General features: G+C 48.8%; 3 protein-coding genes across 20 annotated transcripts in view; 2 read left to right on the top strand and 1 right to left on the bottom strand.

The window, feature by feature from the left end:
* Positions 1-4,795, top strand: part of WWC1 (WW and C2 domain containing 1) — a 66,281-nt gene extending 61,486 nt beyond the window's left edge. For all 3 annotated transcript variants that reach the window (XM_021528623.3, XM_021528624.3, XM_085591196.1), the window contains exons 19-23: positions 5-169; positions 1,549-1,641; positions 2,486-2,716; positions 3,438-3,559; positions 4,051-4,795. In XM_021528623.3, the coding sequence (XP_021384298.2) occupies positions 5-169; positions 1,549-1,641; positions 2,486-2,716; positions 3,438-3,559; positions 4,051-4,117 (678 nt within the window). In that variant the 3' untranslated portion in view covers positions 4,118-4,795. The remainder of the gene's footprint in view (positions 1-4; positions 170-1,548; positions 1,642-2,485; positions 2,717-3,437; positions 3,560-4,050) is intronic.
* Positions 4,796-6,220: 1,425 nt separating this feature from the next.
* On the top strand, positions 6,221-23,062 carry RARS1 (arginyl-tRNA synthetase 1). 4 transcript variants are annotated; one of them, XM_085591195.1, is made up of 16 exons: positions 6,221-6,273; positions 8,281-8,380; positions 11,687-11,821; positions 12,324-12,512; positions 15,740-15,851; positions 16,843-16,943; positions 17,347-17,468; positions 17,790-17,910; positions 18,187-18,316; positions 18,643-18,747; positions 19,586-19,764; positions 20,108-20,217; positions 20,779-20,884; positions 21,564-21,736; positions 22,325-22,572; positions 22,915-23,062. In XM_085591195.1, the coding sequence occupies exons 4-16, from the start codon at positions 12,360-12,362 to the stop codon at positions 23,022-23,024; spliced, it is 1,770 nt and encodes a 589-aa protein (XP_085447321.1). In that variant the 5' UTR covers positions 6,221-6,273; positions 8,281-8,380; positions 11,687-11,821; positions 12,324-12,359; the 3' UTR covers positions 23,025-23,062. The 4 variants fall into 4 exon arrangements, with proteins under 4 accessions (XP_085447321.1, XP_021384297.1, XP_085447320.1 ...); XM_021528622.3 differs by lacking the exon at positions 8,281-8,380; XM_085591194.1 differs by having other exon boundaries at positions 22,325-23,062.
* Positions 17,299-23,265, bottom strand: part of LOC110469665 (rho GTPase-activating protein 7) — a 58,688-nt gene continuing 52,721 nt past the window's right edge. For 9 of the 13 annotated variants that reach the window (XR_014958286.1, XM_085591182.1, XM_085591186.1 and 6 more), the window contains one exon: positions 17,299-23,031. The gene's annotated coding sequence lies outside the window, so the exon portion shown is untranslated. The remainder of the gene's footprint in view (positions 23,032-23,265) is intronic. The other 4 variants (XR_014958287.1, XM_085591183.1, XR_014958285.1 and 1 more) reach the window with 3 other exon arrangements.

The following is a 23,265-nucleotide window of genomic DNA, read 5'->3' as shown; positions in this document are numbered from 1 at the left end:
GCAGGTGGATAAAGAGACCAACACAGAGAGCCTTGCACAGTCCTCGACTGTAGTTCGTCCAAAAGACAAAAGAGCAGCAAATCCACCCCAAACTCAGTTTGTCAGGGGTAGCACCATCATCCGCTCCAAAACATTTTCCCCAGGACCGCAGAGTCAGTACGTGTGTCGGGTAAGGAGGATGAAACCCTGACCTTCTAAGTGCTTGTCTTCACTCAGTCTGTATTTCTCACAGCAACCCAACAGTGCTTTCTTCTCTCCCCCTCTGACTTCAGAAGTTGCTCTGTCCTCACCTCCTGGACAGTATCTTGCTTTGGAACTAACAGCATTAAGCACAAATTTATCAGATATATATGTGCATGTGTATTTGTGGCACATGCAGCTTGTTGAGGTGCCCAAACATAGCTGGAAGGGCTGCTGTAGGGCAGTGAATAAGCTGCATATTAAACAGTTTCCTGCTGCTTGAAGTGTTCTGTGCTAACTCAGTTAGCTCTGTCCACCTGACTTCAGATGAGGTGAACATAAATCCTTGATAGAAATGGAAATGTAAGTACCTGATAATATCAGCAAAAAAACTGTGGAAACCTGAAAGTCACCAGTGTGCTCTGTGTGAAGGTAACTGAACAGGCCATGTGGTGGGTCAGATGTCACTTCCCCTGCTTTGAAATGTTTGTTTACAATTGTTTCCTGAAATGAAGGTCAGAATAAACCATAAACATCTTGTATTTTAAGTGGAATTGGCAAACAAGCAAGCACTGTCTTTTACCACACACGACCTGTCCCCCTTGGGCAAGCCTTTAATGCAGCTGGGCCGACTTGCTGTGTAGGTTCTCCCTGGTACAGAAGCAGGTGTTTCCAGGGGAGCAAACCTTACTCATTCTGCTGGAGTGGTACAGGTGCTGTGTCCCAGTACATGCAGATCCCAGTGCCTGTTCCCCTCCTCTCCCAGCTTTGAGAAGGGACATGAGGGAATTAAAATTAAGCCCTGCTTCAGCTGAGCTCTTTGTAAGGGTTTACAGACAACCACAAAACAAGGCAGGCTGTTTGTAATGTGGCAAGTCCTCAGCTCATAAACCCAGGGGGAGAGCTTTCAGTTAAACTTGCCTCTTCCACCACTAGTTTAAAATACAAGTTATAGAAAAATATAGATTAGAGAAAGAAGAAATCTCTAATAAAATAGTCCCATGTTTTACATATGCTAGAGAAGAGTATTATTTTTACTACTGCTTACAGGTTATTTTTCTGGGCTGTTTTGCCCAGTCTGGTTACTTGCACAGGAGAAGAGCAGTGGGGCAGAGACCCCATATCATAGCCTAACTCAGTGTCTCCTTTGCTCACGGCCTATTCCCAAAAAGGGACAAAGTTCAAGGCCTGTGGCAGGATCTGGCTGTGCCAGTGCACGCTGTGTACTCCGACTGGGGTGACAGCTGTGTGCCTTTCACAAAATTTCACAGTTCTACTTACAGCAACCTCTGGTCTCGCTGACATTGTGTGTATGCACTGCTTGTATTTCTTTCATGAAAGATTTGTGATTTTCACCTTCCTTTTCAGCTGAATCGCAGTGATAGTGACAGTTCCACATTATCTAAAAAGCCCCCCTTCGTTCGGAATGCAATGGAGAGACGAAGTGTCAGAGTGAAACGGGTAAAAACATTGCCATTTTATTTTCCTCTAACACAGACACATGCAAAAATCATAAAACTGTTTTGGAAAAAAAATTTGCGAACATAAATCAGTTGCCACATCCTTTCATTCACAACCTTTTCTTTGTGTGCGAGAAGTCTCTCAAGCATTCTTTGAAATACCAGATTATGACAGGAACCTTTACGTTAGAACTCAATTAAAACATTTAATTTAGGAAAATGGTTCCTGCTATTTTCTATCTTGTCAGATTAGTAGCACAAACAGTTTTGCTGTGTCTATTGTTCTGAGAGTCTTAAGTATTTATAATAAATTTGAGGAAGTGGAAAAGAAGATGAGAACAATGTCTCAGATGCTCAGGTGACCCTGTTGTAGTGATGCCATGGCACACAATAAACCCCTGTGCACATTGTGATGGCAATCACAAAAATTCCCCCAGGATACTGACACTGAACTCCTAAGGAGATGGTTTTCTTGGGACAGCTTGTGTTTGAATCTAGCAGAAGGCAATATGTTACTGGAAAAAGGAATCACAGGTTTTTCTGCAGGATTGTGGGTTCATCTGCAGATGAAACATTAAACTTAGAAGGAAGGTGTGCAAGCAAGACTTGTTCGATTTGGAGACGCTGCCAAGGGAGAACTTGAGCAGAAGCACAGAAATGAAAACAGTTATCTATAAGGATTCTTTGAGTTTGTGGTATGTGTCTCAAGACAGACAGGATCAATAGAGATGGTTTGTTTGAAGAAAAGCATTAGAAAAATGGGTCTCACGATGTGTTTGGCACTTTCTGGGTGGAGTGGTTGGGACAGTTCTCCTCAGTGTGTTCACACACCCCTTCTCTTCCAGCCTTCAGTCAAGTCCTTCGGTACAGAGCGCCTGATCCGCACCTCACTGGACCTGGAGCTGGACCTGCAGGCTTCAAAAACTTGGCACGACCAGCTGGTTCAGGAGATCTCAGTGCTGAGGGAACTGAAGGAACAGCTGGAACAAGCTCAAAGTCAGGGTGAAAAAGAGTTGCCACAGTGGGTGAAGGATGATGAGAGGTTTCGACTGCTGCTGAGGCTTGTGGAGAAACGAGTGAGTCATACCTGCCTTGGGGTTTCATTCCGCTCGGTGGAGAAATGGAGAAACTTCAGAAACAGGGGGCTTTGGACAGTCAGTAAATGAAGCCTGAGCACTGTTAGTCACTCTTGTGTGCCTCATACAGCTCTATCAAGCTGTAGTCCTGAGCCCTTGCATTCACCAGCAGAGAGATTTGCTGCCCTGGCAGAGGTGTGAATATGAGGAGTCACAAATGCCATCTGTTCTGCCAAGTGTGTCCTCCCAGCCTGCAGGAGCTGTGGTGTGTGGTGGTTGGCACTTACCTTACTTTACATCACACCCTCCCCCATGCACAGGGCTCCTTCTCAGCTTCTGGGATTTCTCAGCACCTCTGCTGGCACCAGGCAGAGACCAAGCTATGCTGGCACCAGGGCTAGGAGGCAGCTGGTGTGAGGTGCTCTTCAGGGTACTGTGTGTGCTGATCTTCTGCCTTAAAAGATCTATCAAGAAGATACAAAGAGAGTACTGACAGGAGGCATTATTCTTAACCACAGGCTGGAAGGACACCTTACATAAAGCTCTCTCTCTCAGAATGGTTGTCAAACTTCTGTTTAGCTTCTGTGGCTTATGTCTTCCAGAGTCAACAGGTTCCAGACCCCTCAGACCTGCACCTGAAATACTGCTGTCTGTGGAGGTCATTTAGGATAAGATAATTCCTCCTGGAAACACAAACAAGTCTTCTCCATTATTCATTTAGGTGCAAAATCCAGAACACAAGTGTGAGTTGAAGGCTGATAAAATGATGAGAGCTGCTGCCAAGGATGTCCACAGGCTGCGAGGGCAGAGTCGAAAGGAGCCTCTGGAAGTGCAGTCATTCAGGTAATCACAGGTACAGGGGAGAGAAAACTGACTACTGCCATGATTTTTCTGTGGATGACTGAGGTGCTGATGAGGAAGGCTGATCTCTGCAGAAGTAGCTAATTGTTCTGCTTAAATAAGAACTTCTGTATTTTCATATCCAAGTATAAAGTCTGCCTCAGGGAAATTAGTTGCAGCACTGCACATGATGAAAGCAACCAGCATTCTCCAGGTCATTCCCCACCTGGCAACAAATTCTTTAACACAGAAGCAGCCCTTTGCTTCCCGAAGTAACAGACCCAGAAAAGTAAAAGCCCTGAGCCCTACTGAAATGGCTTTTGGTAAGGTCAGTATTGTGGCTTTAACTCATGTCTGATAAATAAATAAAAGGTGTAGGTTGTGAGAGGATGTACATCTGCTCCCTGTGGGGACAGCTGGTGGGATAAACTCTCCTGTGGATGATGGACATTTCTTGCAGGATTTCTGTTGCATAACTGATCATCTTCTTTCAGAGAGAAAATGGCATTTTTCACACGGCCAAGAATAAACATCCCAACGCTCTCTGCGGACGATGTGTGATCACCGTAAAGTATTTGCTTTCTGGACAATTCTACAAATGCAGATTGGCTTTTGAAGTTATTTATGTGGTATTATGAAGGTACCAAGGCATTTGTATATTAGAGCTTTTGTCAGTATGTGGATGTTTCGAAGATTTTTAGGTTAAAGTTATATCATCACAGAAACCAGCATTAAAGTGACAAGATTGTATAGTTTGTATATTTAGGAATGTATTTTTGGGAAATAGAATTTTAAATAAGAACAAATGCAGCGTAAGGTGCTGTTATTCTTAAATAATGCTGTTTAGACTTTTTGTACAGCTCTACCTTTTAGAGGTTTTACTGCAATAAAATAAATTTGAAGGAACCTCACCCCTACCTTCTATGATGTTCTGCATCGGACTCTCCTCTGAGTGATGTATTTTGTACCCTGTGGGGAATGCTGGGAGCCAGCTGGGACTCCCAAGTGCTGTGAACGAATTCTCTGTGAGCTGTGAAGCATTTGTGTTTCCTGCCAGGTCATAAAAGTAGGTGTGAAGCTCAGAATACTTGCACTTTTAACGTTTGTACTACAGCTCATGTCTGTAATGGGTCTGTTAAGGTAACGTGGGGAGCCCATTGAAACCACTGCTGTGGGAGGAGGGCTGCAGGTTTAAAGTCCATTTTAGGTTTTTCCAATAAAGTGACCTTTCTGGACAAACCTGCCTTCTGGCTTTTTGTCTTGAGTGGATCTTCTCATCCCCTGGCACCTAAACTGGGGTTCTTTTGTGTTGCCAGCTGGAAGCATGTACCTTTTCACATCTTGTCACAATGCTGTAATGGACACATTTCATATAGTCATGGAGTATGCTGAGCTGAAGGGACACAAGGATCATGCATTGCAGCCCTATCCCTGCACAGACCCCCCAACAACCCCACCCTGGGCATCCCCGGCAGCTCCTGGAGCTCTGGCATTCCCTGGGGAGCCTGGGCAGTGCCAGCACCCTCCGGGGGAAGAACCTCTCCCTCTCTCTGGCCTAAACCTCCCCGGCACAGCTCCAGCCATTCCCTCGGGTACTCGCTGGTTTTCCTCCCTGCCTGGATTTTGTACCCACCTAATGGGGATGGGGCACGTTTCAGAGGGCAGGGTGGTGACACGGACTGGGGGCCGTGGGAGGCTGTGGGGGTGCTGTTCCCATGCCCGTGCCCCGTTCCTCGTTCCCGTTCCCCATCCATGCCCGTTCCCGTTCCCCATTCCCGTTCCCCATCCATGCCCGTGCCCCGTTCCTCGTTCCCGTTCCCCATCCATGCCCATTCCCGTTCCCCATGCCCGTTCCCCATCCATGCCCGTTCCCGTTCCTCGTTCCCGTTCCCCATCCATGCCCGTTCCTCGTTCCCGTTCCCCATCCATGCCCATTCCCGTTCCTCGTTCCCGTTCCCCATCCATGTCCATTCCCGTTCCCCATTCCCGTTCCCCATCCATGCCCGTTCCTCGTTCCCGTTCCCCATCCATGCCCGTTCCCCATGCCCGTTCCCCATCCATGCCCGTTCCTCGTTCCCGTTCCCCATCCATGCCCGTCCCCGTTCCCCATGCCCGTTCCCCATCCATGCCCATTCCCGTTCCCCATGCCCGTTCCCCATCCATGCCCGTTCCCGTTCCCCGTTCCCGTTCCCAATCCATGCCCGTTCCCGTTCCTCGTTCCCGTTCCCCATCCATGCCCGTTCCCCATGCCCGTTCCCCATCCATGCCCGTTCCTCGTTCCCGTTCCCCATCCATGCCCGTTCCCCATGCCCGTTCCCCATCCATGCCCGTTCCTCGTTCCCGTTCCCCATCCATGCCCGTCCCCGTTCCCCATGCCCGTTCCCCATCCATGCCCATTCCCGTTCCCCATGCCCGTTCCCCATCCATGCCCGTTCCCGTTCCCCGTTCCCGTTCCCAATCCATGCCCGTTCCCGTTCCTCGTTCCCGTTCCCCATCCATGCCCGTCCCCGTTCCCCTCACGCCGCGGTGTCCGTGCCCGCCCCCGCTCCCCGGGCAGCGCTCCGGGTCCCGCCGGGGTCCTCCCGCCGCCCGGGGGCGCTGCTGCCGCGGCCGCGCCGCTCCGGCCGCGTTCCGCTTCCCGCGGCGCCGCTCCCGGTTCCGGCCGCCCGAGGATGGAGGCGCGCGTGGCGCAGTCCGCGGCGAGGCTGGCGCGGCAGGTGCGGGGCCGGGCGGGGCGGGACAGCCGGGCACGGGCCGGGCGGGGCGGGACAGCCGGGCCGGGCCGGGCGGGGCGGGACAGCCGGGCACGGGCCGGGCCGGGGCGGGACAGCCGGGCACGGGCCGGGCCGGGGCGGGACAGCCGGGCACGGGCCGGGCCGGGGCGGGACAGCCGGGCACGGGCCGGGCCGGGGCGGGACAGCCGGGCACGGGCCGGGCCGGGGCGGGACAGCCGGGCACGGGCCGGGCCGGGCGGGACAGCCCCGACCGGCACAGCCGCGGGGCTCCGCGGGGCGCAGGTGGCGGGCGAGCCCCGGGGGTCTGGGAAGGGAAGGCGGAGAGCGGGCAGGGCTGAGGCGCTCCCGGGCTGCTCCCGGCTCTGCCGGGGCTGGGGGCAGCCCTGCCCCGTCTCACAGCCTGGGCGGATCGCGGGAGTGTTCCGAAGATGCTTCCCAGAGCAGTGGCCCCGCACGGCCCGGTGCCCGGCCCGGTGCCTGTCCCGGTGCCTATCCCGGTGCCTGTCCCGGTGCCTGTCCCGGTGCCTGTCCCGGTACCTGTCCCGGTGCCTGTCCCGGTGCCCGTCCCGGTGCCTGTCCCGGTGCCTGTCCCGGTGCCCGGCCCGGTACCTGTCCCGGTGCCTGTCCCGGTGCCTGTCCCGGTGCCTATCCCGGTGCCTGTCCCGGTGCCTGTCCCGGTGCCTGTCCCGGTGCCCGTCCCGGTGCCCGGCCCGGTGCCTGTCCCGGTGCCTGTCCCGGTGCCTGTCCCGGTGCCCGGCCCGGTGCCTGTCCCGGTGCCTGTCCCGGTGCCCGTCCCGGTGCCTGTCCCGGTACCTGTCCCGGTGCCTGTCCCGGTGCCCGGCCCGGTGCCTGTCCCGGTGCCTGTCCCGGTGCCCGTCCCGGTGCCTGTCCCGGTGCCTGTCCCGGTGCCTGTCCCGGTACCTGTCCCGGTGCCCGTCCCGGTGCCCGGCCCGGTGCCTGTCCCGGTGCCCGGCCCGGTGCCGTGCTGTGGCTGCTCTGGCCGGGCAGCCAGGGCGGGATGCGCCTCCTGCGCTGTTCTCCTCGAACAGCTTTGCTGCAGCACAAGGTGCTTAGCTTGGGAAAAGACAGTGGCAACCCTCTGCCTTTTCAGTGGGGATAGTGATGGGAAATAGAGCTGCCGGGGCTGTCCTAAGGCTTTGACTCCTCCAGGGTCACTGCTCATACTTTGCCCATTGCCTCAGGAGCAGCAGCTGTCAGCTTCTGGACCTTGGCCTTTGGGTTTTTGCCTGCCATACTTGTGTGCTTTTGAGCAATTTTTGGGTGTGTTTCCTGCTCACAACTTAAATACACGACATGCACTGAGATAATAAAGCTGGCGGTTGAATCTCTGCAACTCCTTCTTGCCTTTGAGTTTTCCTTTCTCCTTTGTTGCTGCTGGGAGAGGAAGGACATCTCAGGTATTCTGGCAAGGTGTCTCTCCTTTTGCTGTCACTGCTGTTTGGTCTGTAGGCCATAAGCAGGTTCCAGGCACTGGAAGCAGAGCAGGAGTGTTCAGCTCCAGCTCCAGGAGGCTGCAGGAGGCCATGCAGAATTACTGAGCCTCACTCTGCCTGTCACTCCCAGCCACATGCTCCCTGTTTCCAGCTGCAGCATGCCCTGGAGCCTATGGGGATCCAGCCTGCAGGAAAATAACCCAACAAAGAGCAAGCAGTGTGTGCTCAGCTGGCTCAGCAGGGCTTGGCAGAGTAGCAGTAGAGATAAAACTGAGCAGGAGGCAAAGAGGGGAAGGAAGAGGGGTGCTCTTCTCTCTTTGCCGTGCTCTCTCAGGTAATTTTCTCTCCTGTGTGATTTTTTTCTTTTGATGGAGAAAAGCTCTGTCATATTAAAACCCAGACACAGAAGCCTGTGCAAGTTTCATGTTACCCACCTGCTCAAGTAGAGTTCTTGGAAGACAGTCTTACGTGCTAAGGGAGAATGTAAAGATGATTTTGGTCCTTCGAAAAAGCTGTAGTTTTTTTGTATTCGCAGGTGAGGGGAAGATTTCTAGTACTCAGCTGAGCAAAGAGTCCTTGGAGATGTCAGCATGGCCTCATGTAATTCCCACAGCTCCTCATGAGGTGGTCATCAGGTATGACCCTTTACTGACAAGTTGTGCTAGACAGTGCAGGTAGAATAAACCAGGAGGTGGCACTTGTGACCTGAAACAGCAGCTTTTTCCTTCCTTTTCTCAGTTTCACATTTTTTCTATCAGAGGTGTATTGCCAGTGTCTCCCTTCCTCACTTGGATGGTACCATGAGAGGAATTGTTACAAGTCTTATCTGTAGTTTTGTAGAGTAGTTTGTTTTTTAGGAAGAATGTAGCATTCATAATGTCATTTCAATAACATCTAGCATTCACAAATGTTTGCTAGATTACCACAGGGTCCTGTGGTAACAGGCATTTCTGATGTAAATATCTGAGGACCTTTTTTCCAGGCGAGCTCAGCAACATGGTTATGAATGTGGGGGTCACAGACTCATAGCATACCTCAGGTTGGAAGGGACCATCAAGTACATGGATCATCAAGTTCACCTCCCCACTCCTCACAGGACTACCTAAAACTAAACCATATTGTTAAGAGCATATTGCAGATGCTCCTTGAACCCTGACAGGGTTCATTCCTTGAACCCATTGCCAGTTTGGAGATGAAAGCTCCTGTCCCAGCCCAGCTGGGATCTCAGCCCCATCAGTTCTGGAACCCAGTGTAAGCTTTGCTGAGTTCAGGCTTTTCTGCTGGGTCCTTTTGAATGAAAACTTCATTTCATCATCTGTATAAGCTGTTGATGAGCACAATAAAAGAGAGACTGAAATGGTAGCAGCAGCACTGGGGTAGGCAGCTGAGCCACCATGGTGAAACTTTTTGTTCTCAGTTCACACTCGAGTAACAACATAAGGACTTCTGCTGGAAATTTCTGAAGAAGAGGAGCACTAAACAGGAGACAAATGTGGCAGTCTGGGGTGACGGGCTGGGCTTGGTCACATCTGAAATGGGGCCATCCCAAATCCCTCCAGGTGCCAGGGCTGTGAATTTGCTGTTTTGATACTTGCTGAATTGTGGCAGTGTTTTAGAGGTTTTTATCTTCTGGCCAAATCCAAGTGATTAGTCACCCTGTAAAAGAGCTCTTTGGGCCAGTTGTCTGCCCAGGGGTCAGTGATTCCTGGGCACTGTGGTTCTGGCTTCTGACCATGCACATGGATAAACCTCTCTCCTTGTCCTCACTCGTAGTGTAACAGTATGGAAAGAAGCTCCAGTAGGTTACTGGTCATCTCACCTGTGAGTCTTCCCTTGGGAAGGTGTTTGTGATTATGTAGGAAAAGCCAGCTCAGATTCCTGTTCAGTAAAGCTTGTCACTGGTACTGAAATATCCCAGTTATAGCTTGGGGGAATCTTTTAATGCAGGAGGAATACTTGTGAGCTGTTTGTTGTCTTGGACATGCAGGGATTTTAGTTTCAAAAGCAGAATGTGTTTTTCTAGTTCTGGAGAATGTTTGCCTTCGATGCAGAACTCTCCTTGGGGTCTTGGAGGCCTGTCCTGAAGCTGGTGACTTCACTAGAGGGAAGATAATACAGTGTGGACACAGAATTTACAGATTATATGGTATTAGGGTTGAAGATCTCTTTGCACTTATGTTTAACATGCTAGGCTTGGGGGGATGAGTTATGTATGTCACTGCTCTGGTGTTTATAGCAATAATTGCACTGAAACTTACAGTGGCACAGCTGTGAAAATACAGTGAAATCTCTTGTGCTATTTTTTAACTTGAAGCACAGAATATTTTACAAATGGGTCTGTAAATTATGTGAAATGCTACCAAATCAGGCCAGGAAGAAAAGTTGAAAATAAACAAATCTATTTGCTGTTGCTTATGGGGGTAGGCTTGTGTATGTATGTAAATGAGAGAAAAACTGATTTTGGGACACCCGCCTTGGGTTTTGAAAAGAAAAGCTGAAATTGGACTATTTGAAGTGAGTTGCTTATAAGGTACAGCTGTGCTGTTCAGTGATTTTAGTTGTGTAAATGCCAAACCAGAGGATTTGATAAAGGTTTGGGGTATTTCCTCAAAGTCCCTTTTCTTCACATCCAACCTGCAGGAAGCAGCATTGTGTTTGCCTCTGTAGCAGAGGAGACCTTGAGGTTCTAACAGAAGAGTGCTACAAACTGAGGCACAACTGAAGAATGACCTCAAAAGTACTGATTTTCAGCTTGGCCCACAAATAGGCCAATCTTAAGATTTCTTTGCCTCAGCCTAGGTTTTTGGGCATGTGCAGTTAGTTACAGCAGCATTCCTGGGAGCTGCTGCTCAGGTGGACATACAAGACCAAGAGATTCAATGGCCCAGTTTTTTCCCTAATTAAATAGTCTGTTTGAAGAGCAACAGGGTAAATGAGCCCTTTTTGATAAGGTTTGGTGGTCTACAATAATAGCCTGAGCTGCATCCTGCTGTGGAAGGGCTGGCAGGGGAGAGCCTGGACGAGGGAGCCAGGGGGGTGATGAGCCAGGGTGGGCAGTGCTCACTGCTCCCTCCAGAGCAGCACCAAGTCCCTCAAACCCTCAGTAGCCTCCAGGATTCTGTGTCAGAGCCAGCTTTGTGGCTCAGGGCACAAAGCCTATTATGGGGAGGACAAGAGATAGACAACAGAGATAAAACTTCAGCTATTTGGTTTCTTTAGGGTGTAGGGTGAGGAAAATTCCTGCTCCTTGAAGCATCTTTGAACCATTTTGCTGCTGACAAATTTATCTGAGTTGGGGCTGTGAAGTCTGGTGGGACACAGGGAAGTGTGTTTGGAACATAGAGGCCCTCCTGAAATTGCCAATGCTCCTGAATGCCTTGTGTTATTTTTAAGGGAGAAGACATACATTTCCTTCCTGGACAGGGCAGGAAAGGTTGTGTGGCCAGGTGGAAGTGAGTGCACCCTGCCGAAATGCCCCTGTGGAGCAGCACACTACTTCTGGCATTCTTGTCTCTAGGTGGGGTTTGAGCTTGCTGGGATTGTGTAGTAGTCATGGTTTCCTCTGAAGCTGTGGCTTCTGAGATGATGAAACAGGCTAAAGGAAGCTTAAGGAAATTTTGAGTCAAAACATTTGATATCTTTGTTTAAAAAGCTGGAGAAAGTGCTTATTGGAGAATACCTCATTAGCATGTCCTGTTGTCTTTCTTGTACTTCTGTCTTGATATTAGTGAGACTATTTTCTCACTGCCTTTTTTAAAGAGTGTTTCAGAATCCTTGTTTTTCACACAAGTAGAAACAATCTTCAAGTATTAATTGTTTGGAATTATTCAGCCTACATGTCACTGTTCTGTTACCTTTACACGGTGCCTGAGATCTTGCAGCTCCTCACCTCCTGTCCCCTCTCCAGGAATTACTGTGTGACAGCTCAATTTTCTTTTCAGGAAAACGAGATCAAGTTGTTAACTGCAGAAATTGAGCGTCTGAAGAACTTTGGGTGCTTGGGAGTCTCCCCGAGTTTGGAAGGGCTGCGAGACGAAAACGCAAAACTCAAGTATCGGTTAAACTTCCTTAAGAAGGTAAGGAGATAAAATATCATTGCTGTATGTTGTGGTTTTTGTTGTCATTAGGACAAGCTAAATAAATAGTGTGAGTTTGTTACAGTTCTGATGTGTGACAGCATGCTTGCTCTGCATTCTGACACCTTAATTGGTGGCACATCAGATATTTCTTGGTTCCTTAAACAGAAACCTGTTTTATGGAAGGTGTCAGTAGGTCAGTGAGCCCACATGGTCATGTCTGGGGCAGTTTTCAGCCAGGTGGCCCAGCTGAGGTGTGTCCCAGGCTCACCAGCACAGGTGTGAGAAGTAATGCAGCCCTGCAGTCAGGGGAAGGTTTGTGCTGGGAGGTTCTGCAGGAGGATCATGTGATTTTTATGTTGTATGCATTGCTCCTGTGCCTGGAGGTGTCAGCCAGATCTGTCAGCTGTGCTTTGCAAGGCAGCCAAGGAGACAAGTGGGATGTAACAGCTCCTCAGATGTTGTGAATTAAGCCTTCTGGATTTTGGTTTTCTTTTTTTAGAGCCTTCAAGAGGAAAGAAGCAAATCAACCAAAAGCATGATTAATATCAACAGCTGTCTCCAGGAGATCTTTGGAGCTGCCATTCAGGCTGCCTACCCAGACTTAGAAAACCCTCCTCTGGTGGTGACACCAAGTCAGCAGCCCAAATTTGGGGACTACCAGTGTAACAGTGCCATGGGCATATCACAGGTAAATGATATAAAGTCTCAAGAAAGAAGCAAAAATGGGGATGTTGTCTGTTGGAAGCCAAGGGATAGACAGCACAGTGAGAGTTGCAGTATGGAACTTTTTCTGGGCTTGCTGCAAGCATCTGGGCTGAAAATTGAGTGAGTATGGAATGGCATTTTAAGGGAAGCATTGGCCTTTACAGAGCTGGCCTTTAAACCTCTGTTCAGGTGCCTGGTATGAGAGAGTTAATGTGTGTGGCACAGAAAAACTGCTCGGTTCATGGGATCTAAATTAAATCAGGATTTAAGTGCTGCATCGATTTACTAATGATGTGCAATTAACTACCAATTAGTGAGTTGTATATTTGGAACTGAAAACAGCAAACAATAAATCACAATTCTGGGGAATTGCAAAATGTTGAGAAACACCTGCATATCTCTAACTGCTCTTTAGTTACAGGAAAGTGTAATATCCCGACACATTTGTGTGCACATACCCCCTTCTCACATGGCAGGTGATAAAGGGGCATCTCCAGTTTTCCTTCTTGGCTCACACTTCCCATTGCTGTGGGTTCCTCCTTCTCTCAGACACACATGGCAGAGCAGAGGGGCCCTGGTGCTGCCCTGTGTGCTCTGTTGGGTTTGAATCCCTGGGTCTTACATCCCAAACTGCCCTCTCTGAGCTCCAGCCAGAAGGCACTGAGCATTGTCAGGCCTGGGTGTGCTCAGGAAGCTCCTTCTCAGAGCCCAGCCAGGTGTGGATTGCTGCTCAGGCACTGCCCTTCATACTCCTTTGGCTCAGTCCTTTGTTTAACATCTCTTGTAAGTTCCCTGGGTACAGGGAGTTCGACCAAAGAGGACACAAATAGAATCAGAGACACTTCAGCAGTTGCTCAGCCTTCTCAGTGGGCTGGGACTGTGCTGAAGTAAACCCAGGAGGTGTGGGAGAAGGAAGGTAGTATGTTCTAGCTTAGGTGCTGAAGTGCCCTAACTTTCATTGATGCCTGTGGGTGACTAAGTAGACACTTTGTAATTACAGATCTTTTATTTGGCAATCTGAACAGAAACAACTCCTTTTTTTACACCTTCTATTGTCAGCTCACCCTTATTAACCCATTAGAGTGGCAGTTTTGATGCTGAACTTGCACTGCCACTCGTGGAGCTCTGCTGTGCCAGGTTGTCCCCGTGCAGTGAGCGTGCCTGGGGCAGCAGGGGTACGATACGTGCCAGGCAGCAGGCTCTGGGCTGCAGTGCCAGGCAGAACTGCCCTCCCAGGGCCCGTGTGTCCCCTCGGTCTCATTAGCATCCTGTCACTGTGCTGCTGCCCGGGGTGACTGCGCTGACAGGGATTCAGGGCGCTGCCACTCCTCTGACCGCCGCGTTACCCCAATTAAGTCGCGGCTGGGATTCTCGAGCAGGCCAGGCTTCCCAGCACCGACGTGGTTCACACAGCAGTGTCTGAACAGTCCCCTTCTGCCAGGGTTTGGAGTTCCAGCTTGTCAGCTGTGGTGCTGAAAAGGGTTCCTAGTGCTGGGCTTGGCTGTGGGGTTTGTTCCCTGGGCAGGCAGGCTGTGCACTAGCTGGAGTTTGGCCGTGCTCACACACGCAGTGTGTCAGCATGGCAGAGCCAGGGGATGAGAGCAGCTTGGGGACTTTCTGTCAGCCTGTTTTAGGAGCTTGGCTGTGGTGCAGGCCTTCCCAGGGTGTCCCCTGGGCAGAGCTGGAACACGGGTAGGGTCACTGGGACTGCCAGCAGAGTGGGAAGTGCCCTGACTGGGGCAGCACTGGTACGTGCCAGGCAGCAGCCTCTCCCTGCAGGCTCACTGATGTGGAAAGGACCCTCACAAATGCCTGTTGTTTTCCTGGGAGCTCATTAGCATATTAATGCTTGGGATTTCAGCCAGGAGCTCCAACAGGAGTGTGGTGACCATTTCTGGAATGGTTCACATAACATGCCTGTAATCTGGTGAAACGTGCCCATAATCTGGGTTTGCATTTATTTTTTCCTGTAGTTTACACTTTGGGTAACACTAAAGCTACTGAGGTTTGCTTTTCTTTTGCCCTTTTTAAGCCTTTACTGTCATGTAAAAATCCTGTGTATGACAGGTTAACAAGAAAACTGAAACTTTAGTAGAAATACATTTTAGAGCAGACAGTAAATTAGCAAATAAAAGCAGCAAATAAAAGCAGTGAATGTAAATTCTGAGTTGACAAAAAGATATATCATCTCTGTGGCCTCAGTGGACTTGTTTTCAAACACATCACAATAATACTGGAAAATCATATGCTCAGAAACAAATACTTGTGGTAATTTTATACAAATGTGAATGTAGTGTTTTGCAAGGGATGGGTTGGGCTAGCTAACAGAATCCTCCTAAAGGGTGTTTTTGTAAGATTTGCATAAAGCTGTGTGAGGAGATGGTTTGGGAATGGACAGGGAAGTTGTGTAGTTGGACTAGGTGATCTTCAAAGTTCTGTTCCAACTCAAACCACTCTGATACTATCATTGTATGTAAACTTGTGTCCTGTTCTTTGAGTTCCTCACAGTGGGCTGCTCATGTCTCCAAGGAAAAGGAGAGCTACTTTAACAGCAGTTTTTCTGATGCTCTTTGAAGAAAATTGAGTACTGTTGGGATTATCTTTGTTTCCTTGGGTTGTTGGATTTTATTTATTTATTCACTTATTAATCTATTCACTTATTTATTTATTAAGTTTGAGACTAAGACAGGACTGAAGGCAGTTTGCTTTGGTTGTGTTTAATCATAAATAAACAGACCTGCTCTGAAACCACACTCAGCATCTGCTGGAGGCACAGTTCAGAGCTTCAAATGTGAATGCTGGCAGAGCTGAGGACACCCACGAGACTGATCAACAGGATTGTGAAGCACTGAAGGACTGTGCCAGCTATGTTGATTTTTAAAGGGTTTGTCTGTTTTACTAGCTTAGAAAAATACAAATTTGCCAAACCGCTTAGCAGGTTTTGAAAAATAGTCTGTGAGATTTTCTTCTGACATAGAGACTCCTCTGAGCAGAAGGAGGTGAACGTGTTGGGTCCAGTCAGGCTTGTACTGTGGAGAACTGATCTAATCTGTAAAAATTTGCTAGAGGTGTTTCTCTTTGTGTGTACCTCTGCATTATGAAGCTGAAGGACCATGAGGATGTTTCAGTGCTTCAGTACCTGTGCTCTCTGTTTTGCTCTCTGGAATGCTTCAGAGGACTGAATTTTACCTGATCTTTGTTGTGTTCCAGATACTGCTCAAAACCAGGGAACAGAAGGTTAGCCCACGAGAAATCGCGGAGAAAATAGTAAAAAGTATTCCTGCCAATGAGTGCATTGAGAAGGTCGAAATTGCTGGTCCTGGTAAGATAGTTCCATTTTACACACTTTGTATATCTCAAAGCAAAAGGGGCACTTATATTTTGAGAGAGAAGCTGAGTTGAGTTCTACTGTTTTATGTTTTAAAACTGCAGTTTCATAGTGAATTAGCTTCTTCTGTCTTGGTGAGCTTTGTAGCACTCAGACTTGTCCAGCAGCAGAAAATCTACTTCTGTATTAGAATTGGCAGGTATGATCATGAGCCCTTTAATTAGCAATTTTTCCACTGATCCTTAAGGGAGCAGCTTTTCCTCTTTCAATATTGGTGATGGGGATCAAGCCACAGTCATGAAATCACAGCAAAAATGGACAGCCCTTCTCGCTGTTGCTTGCATGGTGAGGAGACCTTGTCCTCTCAAAACTGAGAAGCTGGAGTAGCATGGAGGTTATTAATTGCTACATTTGTTTTGTCCCAGGGAAAAATACAAGGGCTCCTATTCCTTAGGGCTTCAGCATAAACACAAAAATCCCATGGCACAGCCCTTTTAAGGCTAGGGCTTTTTCATTGGCTCTGTGAAGCAGGAGAAGTAAGACAGACGTGTCTTACCATGAGCATAAATTATCCCAGATGAAACTATATGTTTTAGGATATTAATTTTTTAAAATTATAAAGCAGGATTTGGTTTTGCATTCTGGAAACCAAATTATTTTTTTTTCTCACAAAAAATTGTTTCTATAAATTGATTGTTGAGTGACTGTATACAAAAAGGAGTTATGTCAATGGTGTAGCTTGCAGCATCTGACTCCTGCAGTAAAGGCTACAGTGATGTGAACAGACTCTTCTAAATCTGGGAACAGAAATTGCCTTCAAGTGACAACTTTGCTCCCCTGTGACAAAAAAAATATTTTGATAAGCTGACTTCATGTGCTCTTTTGCTTGCTGCATGAAAACAGAAATCCAGGGGGGAAGGGAACAAAAACTGGTCTGAGGCACTTCTGCAGCCCCAGCACTCACTGCTGTTTTTTTCCTGCAAAGGTTTTATCAATGTCCACTTGAGAAAGGATTTCGTATCGAAGCAGCTGAGCAGTTTATTGATCAATGGAGTTCAACCACCAGCTATTGGCAAAAGGAAAAAGGTACAGCAATAAGCACACAGCCATCTTGCTACAGGGGAGATGTTCTGGACAGTATATTTGAAATTCCCCCCTGAAGGGATGTACTGAACAGATGTCCATGTCAGAGTATGTGGGATGTGGCATAGGAACCAGGGGCCATGGGGTAGGTCATTTGTTTTTGCTGTGGTCTCTGGTGGCTGAGGGACTCTGGCAGTCCCCCTGGGGGTGGGGGATGTGCCCAGGTCAGTCTGGGAGTGATCCCTGACCCTCAGCTGGGCTGCAGCAGCACTCGCTCTGATGTTCCTGCTGAGGGTCAGCAGGGGTGATTCTCGTTCCCACTCCTCCCCCTAACAAAACCCAGATCAAACACATGAGGTGTGGTAACAGCCTTTTATTCATGTGTTCCTTTGGTTCTGTGCCCAAGGTGGTGGTGGATTTTTCCTCCCCCAACATTGCAAAGGAGATGCACGTTGGGCACCTGCGCTCTACCATCATCGGGGAGAGCATGTGCCGGCTCTTCGAGTTCGTGGGCTATGATGTTCTGAGGTGAGGCTCAGTGGCTGGCTGTGGTGGGCTTGCTGGGCTGTTTGCACAGTCCTTGTCTCCCTGTTCTGCTCTGTATTGGCCTGAGTTTATAAGCACATAGCAAATAACCCTTTATGGATAGTAGATTCTAAGCTGAACAAATGTAGCGAGGTTAGGAATCAAGGTGGGCAGCAGCTTCAGTGCAGTGAAACTGGGGAGCTTGCCTGGGCTGGGCTTCTGGTATTATATGTGTTTCTTTTAGAATATATATTTTAAAAATGTGTGTATCTTAAAGCATATGTTTAAGAGATTATTATTATTGTCCTCTTCAATTGCTCCAAGGTTGAACCATTTAGGAGATTGGGGCACCCAGTTTGGAATGCTCATTGCTCACCTCCAGGACAAATTTCCAGATTACTTAAGTGTTTCTCCTCCCATTGGGGATCTCCAAGCTTTTTACAAGGTATGTGTAGCAAAGCAGATTGAGAAGCTTTACAAATTGCAACGTAATTTTGGAGAAATGAAAGAATTAAGTCACTGTTAGTAGATTACTGTGATAACCAGCCACGAGGTGATGAATTGTGACATCTGGTATTGAACTGTCTATATGGGGCATGATCAAAGGCCTTTGTAAGCACACAGCCTTTCTGTCTTGACATGGGCATACTTGGAGAGCCTGTTAGGAGTGGTGGTTTGTTTCAGGGGAGAAAGCAGTGCTTTTCCATGTGTTTCCCTGCAGGAATCCAAGCAGAGGTTTGACACAGAGGAGGAATTTAAGAAGAGAGCTTACCAATGTGTGGTGCTGCTGCAGAGCAAAAACCCCGATTTCATTAAAGCCTGGAATCTCATCTGTGACGTATCACGCAGAGGTGACTTGGCCACATCTGGAATCATGTCTCAGCTGTAGAACAGTGTGGCTTTCCTCACTTTATGTCTGAGCACACCCTCTGTTTTCCCTTGAAAATCACTGCCACACTGCTAAGAGAAGCTGAAAGCAAAAAAGCAGTACAACCAAAGCACTGGGCTGTCTTAAGTGGAGACTTTCAGCTCAGTCTTTTGTCTCCCGAGTCCTAGCCTGATGCCTTGACCAAGAAATGGATAATGCTTTTTCAACCCTGCTGTAGCCACTGCTAAACATGCCACTGGTTCCCACTGTGTGCCTTTAATGTAAGTATTATGTTCTGTTTCTCTCAAGAATTCCAGAAAATCTACAACTGTTTGGACATCACACTCATAGAGAGAGGGGAGTCCTTCTACCATGAGATGATGAAAGACATTGTGAAAGAATTTGAAGATAAAGGTGAGGCTTTTGGTCTCGGGTCAGAAGTTCTGCAGCTGTATGAGCATGGTAGCCTCAATGCTACTCAGCAGGGCTTAGGGCTGATGCTTTCAAGTTGCATCTTCCCCACATTTGCTTTTTTTCTCAGCCACGTTTCCCAGGGGGGTATTTTGTGGCTTTTCCTCATTCCAGAAAGCCTGAGTCTTTCTTGCTGACATCAAAAGCAGTTTGTCTGTGACATTTGTAGGCAGTAGCACAGGGTACTACTGGAATTTATTATATTCTGAGTAAACAGTCAAGGAGTAATATATGACAGACTTTCCAGTCTTAGTGTTGTGACTGTATGGGAACTTTGAGAAATCTCTGTGAAGACAGTGGGATTTTTGGATCATGTTGACTTTGAAACTGGCAAGAAGCCAAATGCAGCATAAGAAGACTCTAGTTTTATGTGTTCTTGTCTGGATTTTGCAGTTCCTGAGTCTCGCCATCTGAAGTATTCTGACGGTCTTACCTCAGAAAGACTCTGTGCAGAGTCCTCTGTAGAGTTTGTGTTGTCTTCAATGCTGTATTTTGTGATGGGGTTGTGGCTGTACAGGCAGATCTGGATGCAAGTGATGGGAGTTTTTAAATTAGGTCTTTCCTGATAAGGCCACATTTGTGCAGATCTGTTTAGTTCTGGAAGTGCTGTACAGAATGGGACTTGTGTTGACAAGGTAGTTCTCATGTAGGCCTTTTCATATTTTTGATTATGTGAGTGTGTGGCCTTTTCTTCTTGGTAGCAGCAGGGAGGGGAGGTATTGCTGCTGGCCCAGAACCTCCCTGGTGTGATTCAACACAGAGGTTTTTCTTGCTTTGTCAGGATTTGTGCAGGTTGATGATGGCCGGAAGGTCGTGTTCGTCCCCGGTTTCCCTGTCCCGCTGACCATCATGAAATCAGACGGAGGTTTCACGTATGACACGTCAGACCTGGCTGCTCTGAAGCACAGGCTGTGTGAAGAGAAGGGTGACATCCTCATCTACGTTGTTGACAGTGGCCAGGTGAGTTCAGCACCCTCTGCTGTAACTGTTGGTGCTGGTCAGCACAAAGTGTGTGAAGTGATGGATGCAGCAGTAACACAGGCAGAACACCACAGGGTCTTCAGCGTGATTGGTGTATTTACTCCTTATCTGAGCAGTGATGGGAATTTGCTAGTTGCTGCTTCTGTAGAGCTGGAAAACTCTTGGAAAGTTTGAATTTCTCAAAGCAGAATTTGTCTGTGGAACTGGAAATTATTATAGGTCTTATTGTGAGAGCGTCATTGTGACTAGGATAAAACTATGAAGAAACTGCACCTGGAGGAGTGGATTGAGAACCAGTTGTTGGTGTTTTATTTCCTTGCAGTCTGTGCATCTCCAAACAGTATTTGCAGCTGGACAGATGATTGGCTGGTATGATCCCAAAGTCACCAGAGTGGCCCATGCTGCCTTTGGAGTGGTGCTGGGAGAAGACAAGTAAGTCGGGGTGTACTGCTCTCATTCGTTGACAAGTATTTATGTGGCACACCAAGAAAACCCCAAAAGAAAGCACTGGTTCCTGTGCTGTTACCTGTAACTGTCATTGTCCTTGATCCACACAGTCACACAGTCACTGCTGCTGTGGTCATGTTCCCTCTCAAGCTTGGCTCCTGCTGCCTGGTATTTGGCAAGGGGCACTTGGATTGGCTGCTGGAAGTTCATGTGGTACTGGGAGATGGCAGTGGTAAAGGCCATGATTTTCATCACTTTCTACCTCCTTCATGGTAGATGAAACAAAAGTTGGGAAAAGTCTGGTACTGGTATTGTGTGCAGCTTGATGTTTGGAACTGGACAGTTCTGACTGTTGAATCCTTCCTGGCCATTCCTGCTGCCCACGCTGCGGGTGCTGTCTTAGTTTTGGAGCTGTCCATGTGGTGGCAATTCCTTTAATACAAAAGGATTTGCCATGTGCTTTTTTCCTAAGCTTGCTGGGCACTAGGCAGAGGGTGGAAATGTTTTACCTTTTTGCAGGTGGTCATTTTGGCTGTGTGTTTTCAGGAAGAAGTTCAAAACTCGTTCAGGGGACACGGTGCGTCTCATAGACCTGCTGGAGGAAGGACTGAAACGAGCCATGGACAAGCTGAAAGACAAGGAACGGGACAAGGTAGTTGTGACAAATTGCTTGTCTTTCCTGAGAGCTTCCCAGATGTGTTCACAGACTTAGGGCCTCTGCATTTCTTAATGAGATTTCTGTCTGTCTTGCTGCCTGCAGAGAACTGGATAGTGTGGAACATGGAATGTGACAGAAGGACCAAACTCTGTCCAAGCACAGTGTGAGGCAGTGGAATTGGGAAGGGTAGTGTAGGGTGAAAGTGAAAAGTCCATTTTTAAACAGGAACATGAGGAAGCAAGGGAAAAAAAACAGGAGTCAGGCACAAAGTGCTTTGCCCTGCTGCCACTGTTCCAGCAGAGAGGGGTTTGTAAGTGTTTGGCTTGACCAAAATGTTCCATAAGGGTAAGAGGACCAACATTTATTCTGTGTACATGAAGAAGCAGGAGCAGAGCACGTGGCAGGTTGTGGGGCACAGAGGTCCTGTGGGCTGTCAGAAGAGGGGGTCAGCCCTAACCTGGGCAGGGCTGTGGTGCCAGTGGATTGCAGGAGAAGTGAGGGGTCGGTGTGGGATTGTCTGGTGCCCTGAAGCAGAGAGGTGTGTGTGAACTGAGCACCAGGTGGGTAAATCCTCTCAGCAGCCTGGGCTCTCCTCCTGAGCCCTGCTGAGGCCAGGGCTGTCACTGTGCTTCATTCTTCCTCTTGACTGTTGCCTGTTTGGAAATTGCACCAGGTCCTGACACCAGAAGAGCTGAAAGCTGCCCAGACGTCGGTGGCTTTTGGATGCATTAAATATGCAGATCTGTCCCACAACAGACTCAATGATTACGTGTTCTCCTTTGACAAGATGCTGGATGACCGAGGGAACACAGCTGCCTATCTGCTCTATGCCTTCACACGGATCAGGTGCGTGGGGTGCTGTGGCTGCAGGAGTTGGTGCTGGTGCTCTCTGCATCTGGGTCACAAAGGGACATGTGGGCAAAGGGGTGACAGTCACATCAGTGCTGTTGGGAGTGTTTGGTAAGAGAAGCCAGCTACACTGGTATGCATCACAGACAAGATTTCATTTGTCCCTGCACACTGTGTGTCCAGTGCCAACTGAAACGGCTCCTCTGTGTGACATACAGCCCAGGGAGGGAACTGTGGCAGCTCCTGGTAAGCAGAGGATTTAGGTGGTTGGAAAAGGATGCATCTGTGTTCCAGCAGCTGCTCAGCTCACATATTGCCACACATCAGTTTTTCTGGCATGCTGAGCCTTGGTTTGCTTGGAAGTATCAGCTGTCATTGCTGATGCAGGTGCCCAGAGCCCATCCCTCCCTGTTCCTCTGCAGTGCCCTCCTGGATCAAGGGCTGACTGTCCTCTTTGGCCTGGTCACCCAGGACTGGGCAAGGGAGGCCACCAGCCCTGACCAGGCCAGACAGGTGACCAGGCTGGCCCTGGGCAGGCTGGGCAGTGGCACCCTCACAAGCAGATTCTGGTTTGTACCGTTCCAGGGCAATTGCTCGCCTGGCCAACATCGATGAGCAGATGCTGCAGAAGGCAGCCAGGGAGGAGGTGCTTGTCCTTGACCATGAGAAGGAGTGGAAATTGGGCAAGTGCATCCTGAGGTTTCCTGAGATACTGCAGAAGATCCTGGAGGACTTGTTATTGCACACACTCTGTGACTACCTGTATGAGCTGGCCACCACCTTCACCGAGTTCTACGACAGCTGCTACTGTGTTGAGAAGGACAGGCAGACTGGTGAGTGTTGGCCATGGGATGCTGTGTGTGCCTGTGTCAAATCCTGTGGTTACATCCATCTCCATTTCCCTGTCTTGGAAAGGCTGTTGTCACACTACTGTGTCCATGTGGGAGGATTGGCAGAGACTGGCAGAGCCTGTGTTATGACTGAGCAGGAAGGTTGAGTAGGGGTGGGAGCAGCCAGGCACCTGGAAACAGGGGAGGTGGTCACTCTGCCTGGCTTGGGGAGAGCAGGAAGGATTCCATGTGGAAGTCCAGAGCCTGGTTTTGGCTGGAGGGGCTTCCCCTGGGGAAGATACTGTTCTGAGCAGCTACTCCAGCTCCTCTGTCTGTGTTTTCCAGGCCAAATTGTGAAAGTGAACATGTGGAGGCTGCTGCTGTGCGAAGCCACTGCCACCGTCATGGCCAAAGGATTCGACATCCTGGGGATTAAGCCTGTGCAGAGGATGTAGCAGTTCCCTGTGGAATGACAATAAAGGGACTAAACAATTGGAGTTGTCTCTTGTCTCTTGGAGTGGGGTTGTGGTAAGGGGAAAAAAAAGCAAAGCGGGGAGGGAAAAGGAGAGAAAAGGAGTGTGGCTTCAGCAGCTGCAGAGACAGAGGCAGACAATGGCTGTGAGCACAGCTCAGAGCAATTCTTAGTGCAGGAGCCAAAGCCATGAACTCAGAACACCCAGAGGTACCTCCAGGAAA

Source organism: Lonchura striata, chromosome 13, assembly GCF_050655825.1.
Source record: "Lonchura striata isolate lonStrDom1 chromosome 13, ASM5065582v1, whole genome shotgun sequence".
In the NCBI taxonomy this organism is placed as follows: Eukaryota; Metazoa; Chordata; class Aves; order Passeriformes; family Estrildidae; genus Lonchura; species Lonchura striata.
This window is presented reverse-complemented; position numbering and strand designations above follow the sequence as displayed.

Excerpts from the sequence above, each read along its gene's own strand:
- RARS1 (XM_085591192.1), top strand. The coding sequence starts at position 6,229 with ATGGAGGCGCGCGTGGCGCAGTCCGCGGCGAGGCTGGCGCGGCAG. Across the intron at positions 17,469-17,789 it reads GTGGGCTATGATGTTCTGAG|GTTGAACCATTTAGGAGATT; the intron begins GTGAGGCTCAGT and ends AATTGCTCCAAG. Across the intron at positions 18,317-18,642 it reads CTGTGACGTATCACGCAGAG|AATTCCAGAAAATCTACAAC; the intron begins GTGACTTGGCCA and ends GTTTCTCTCAAG.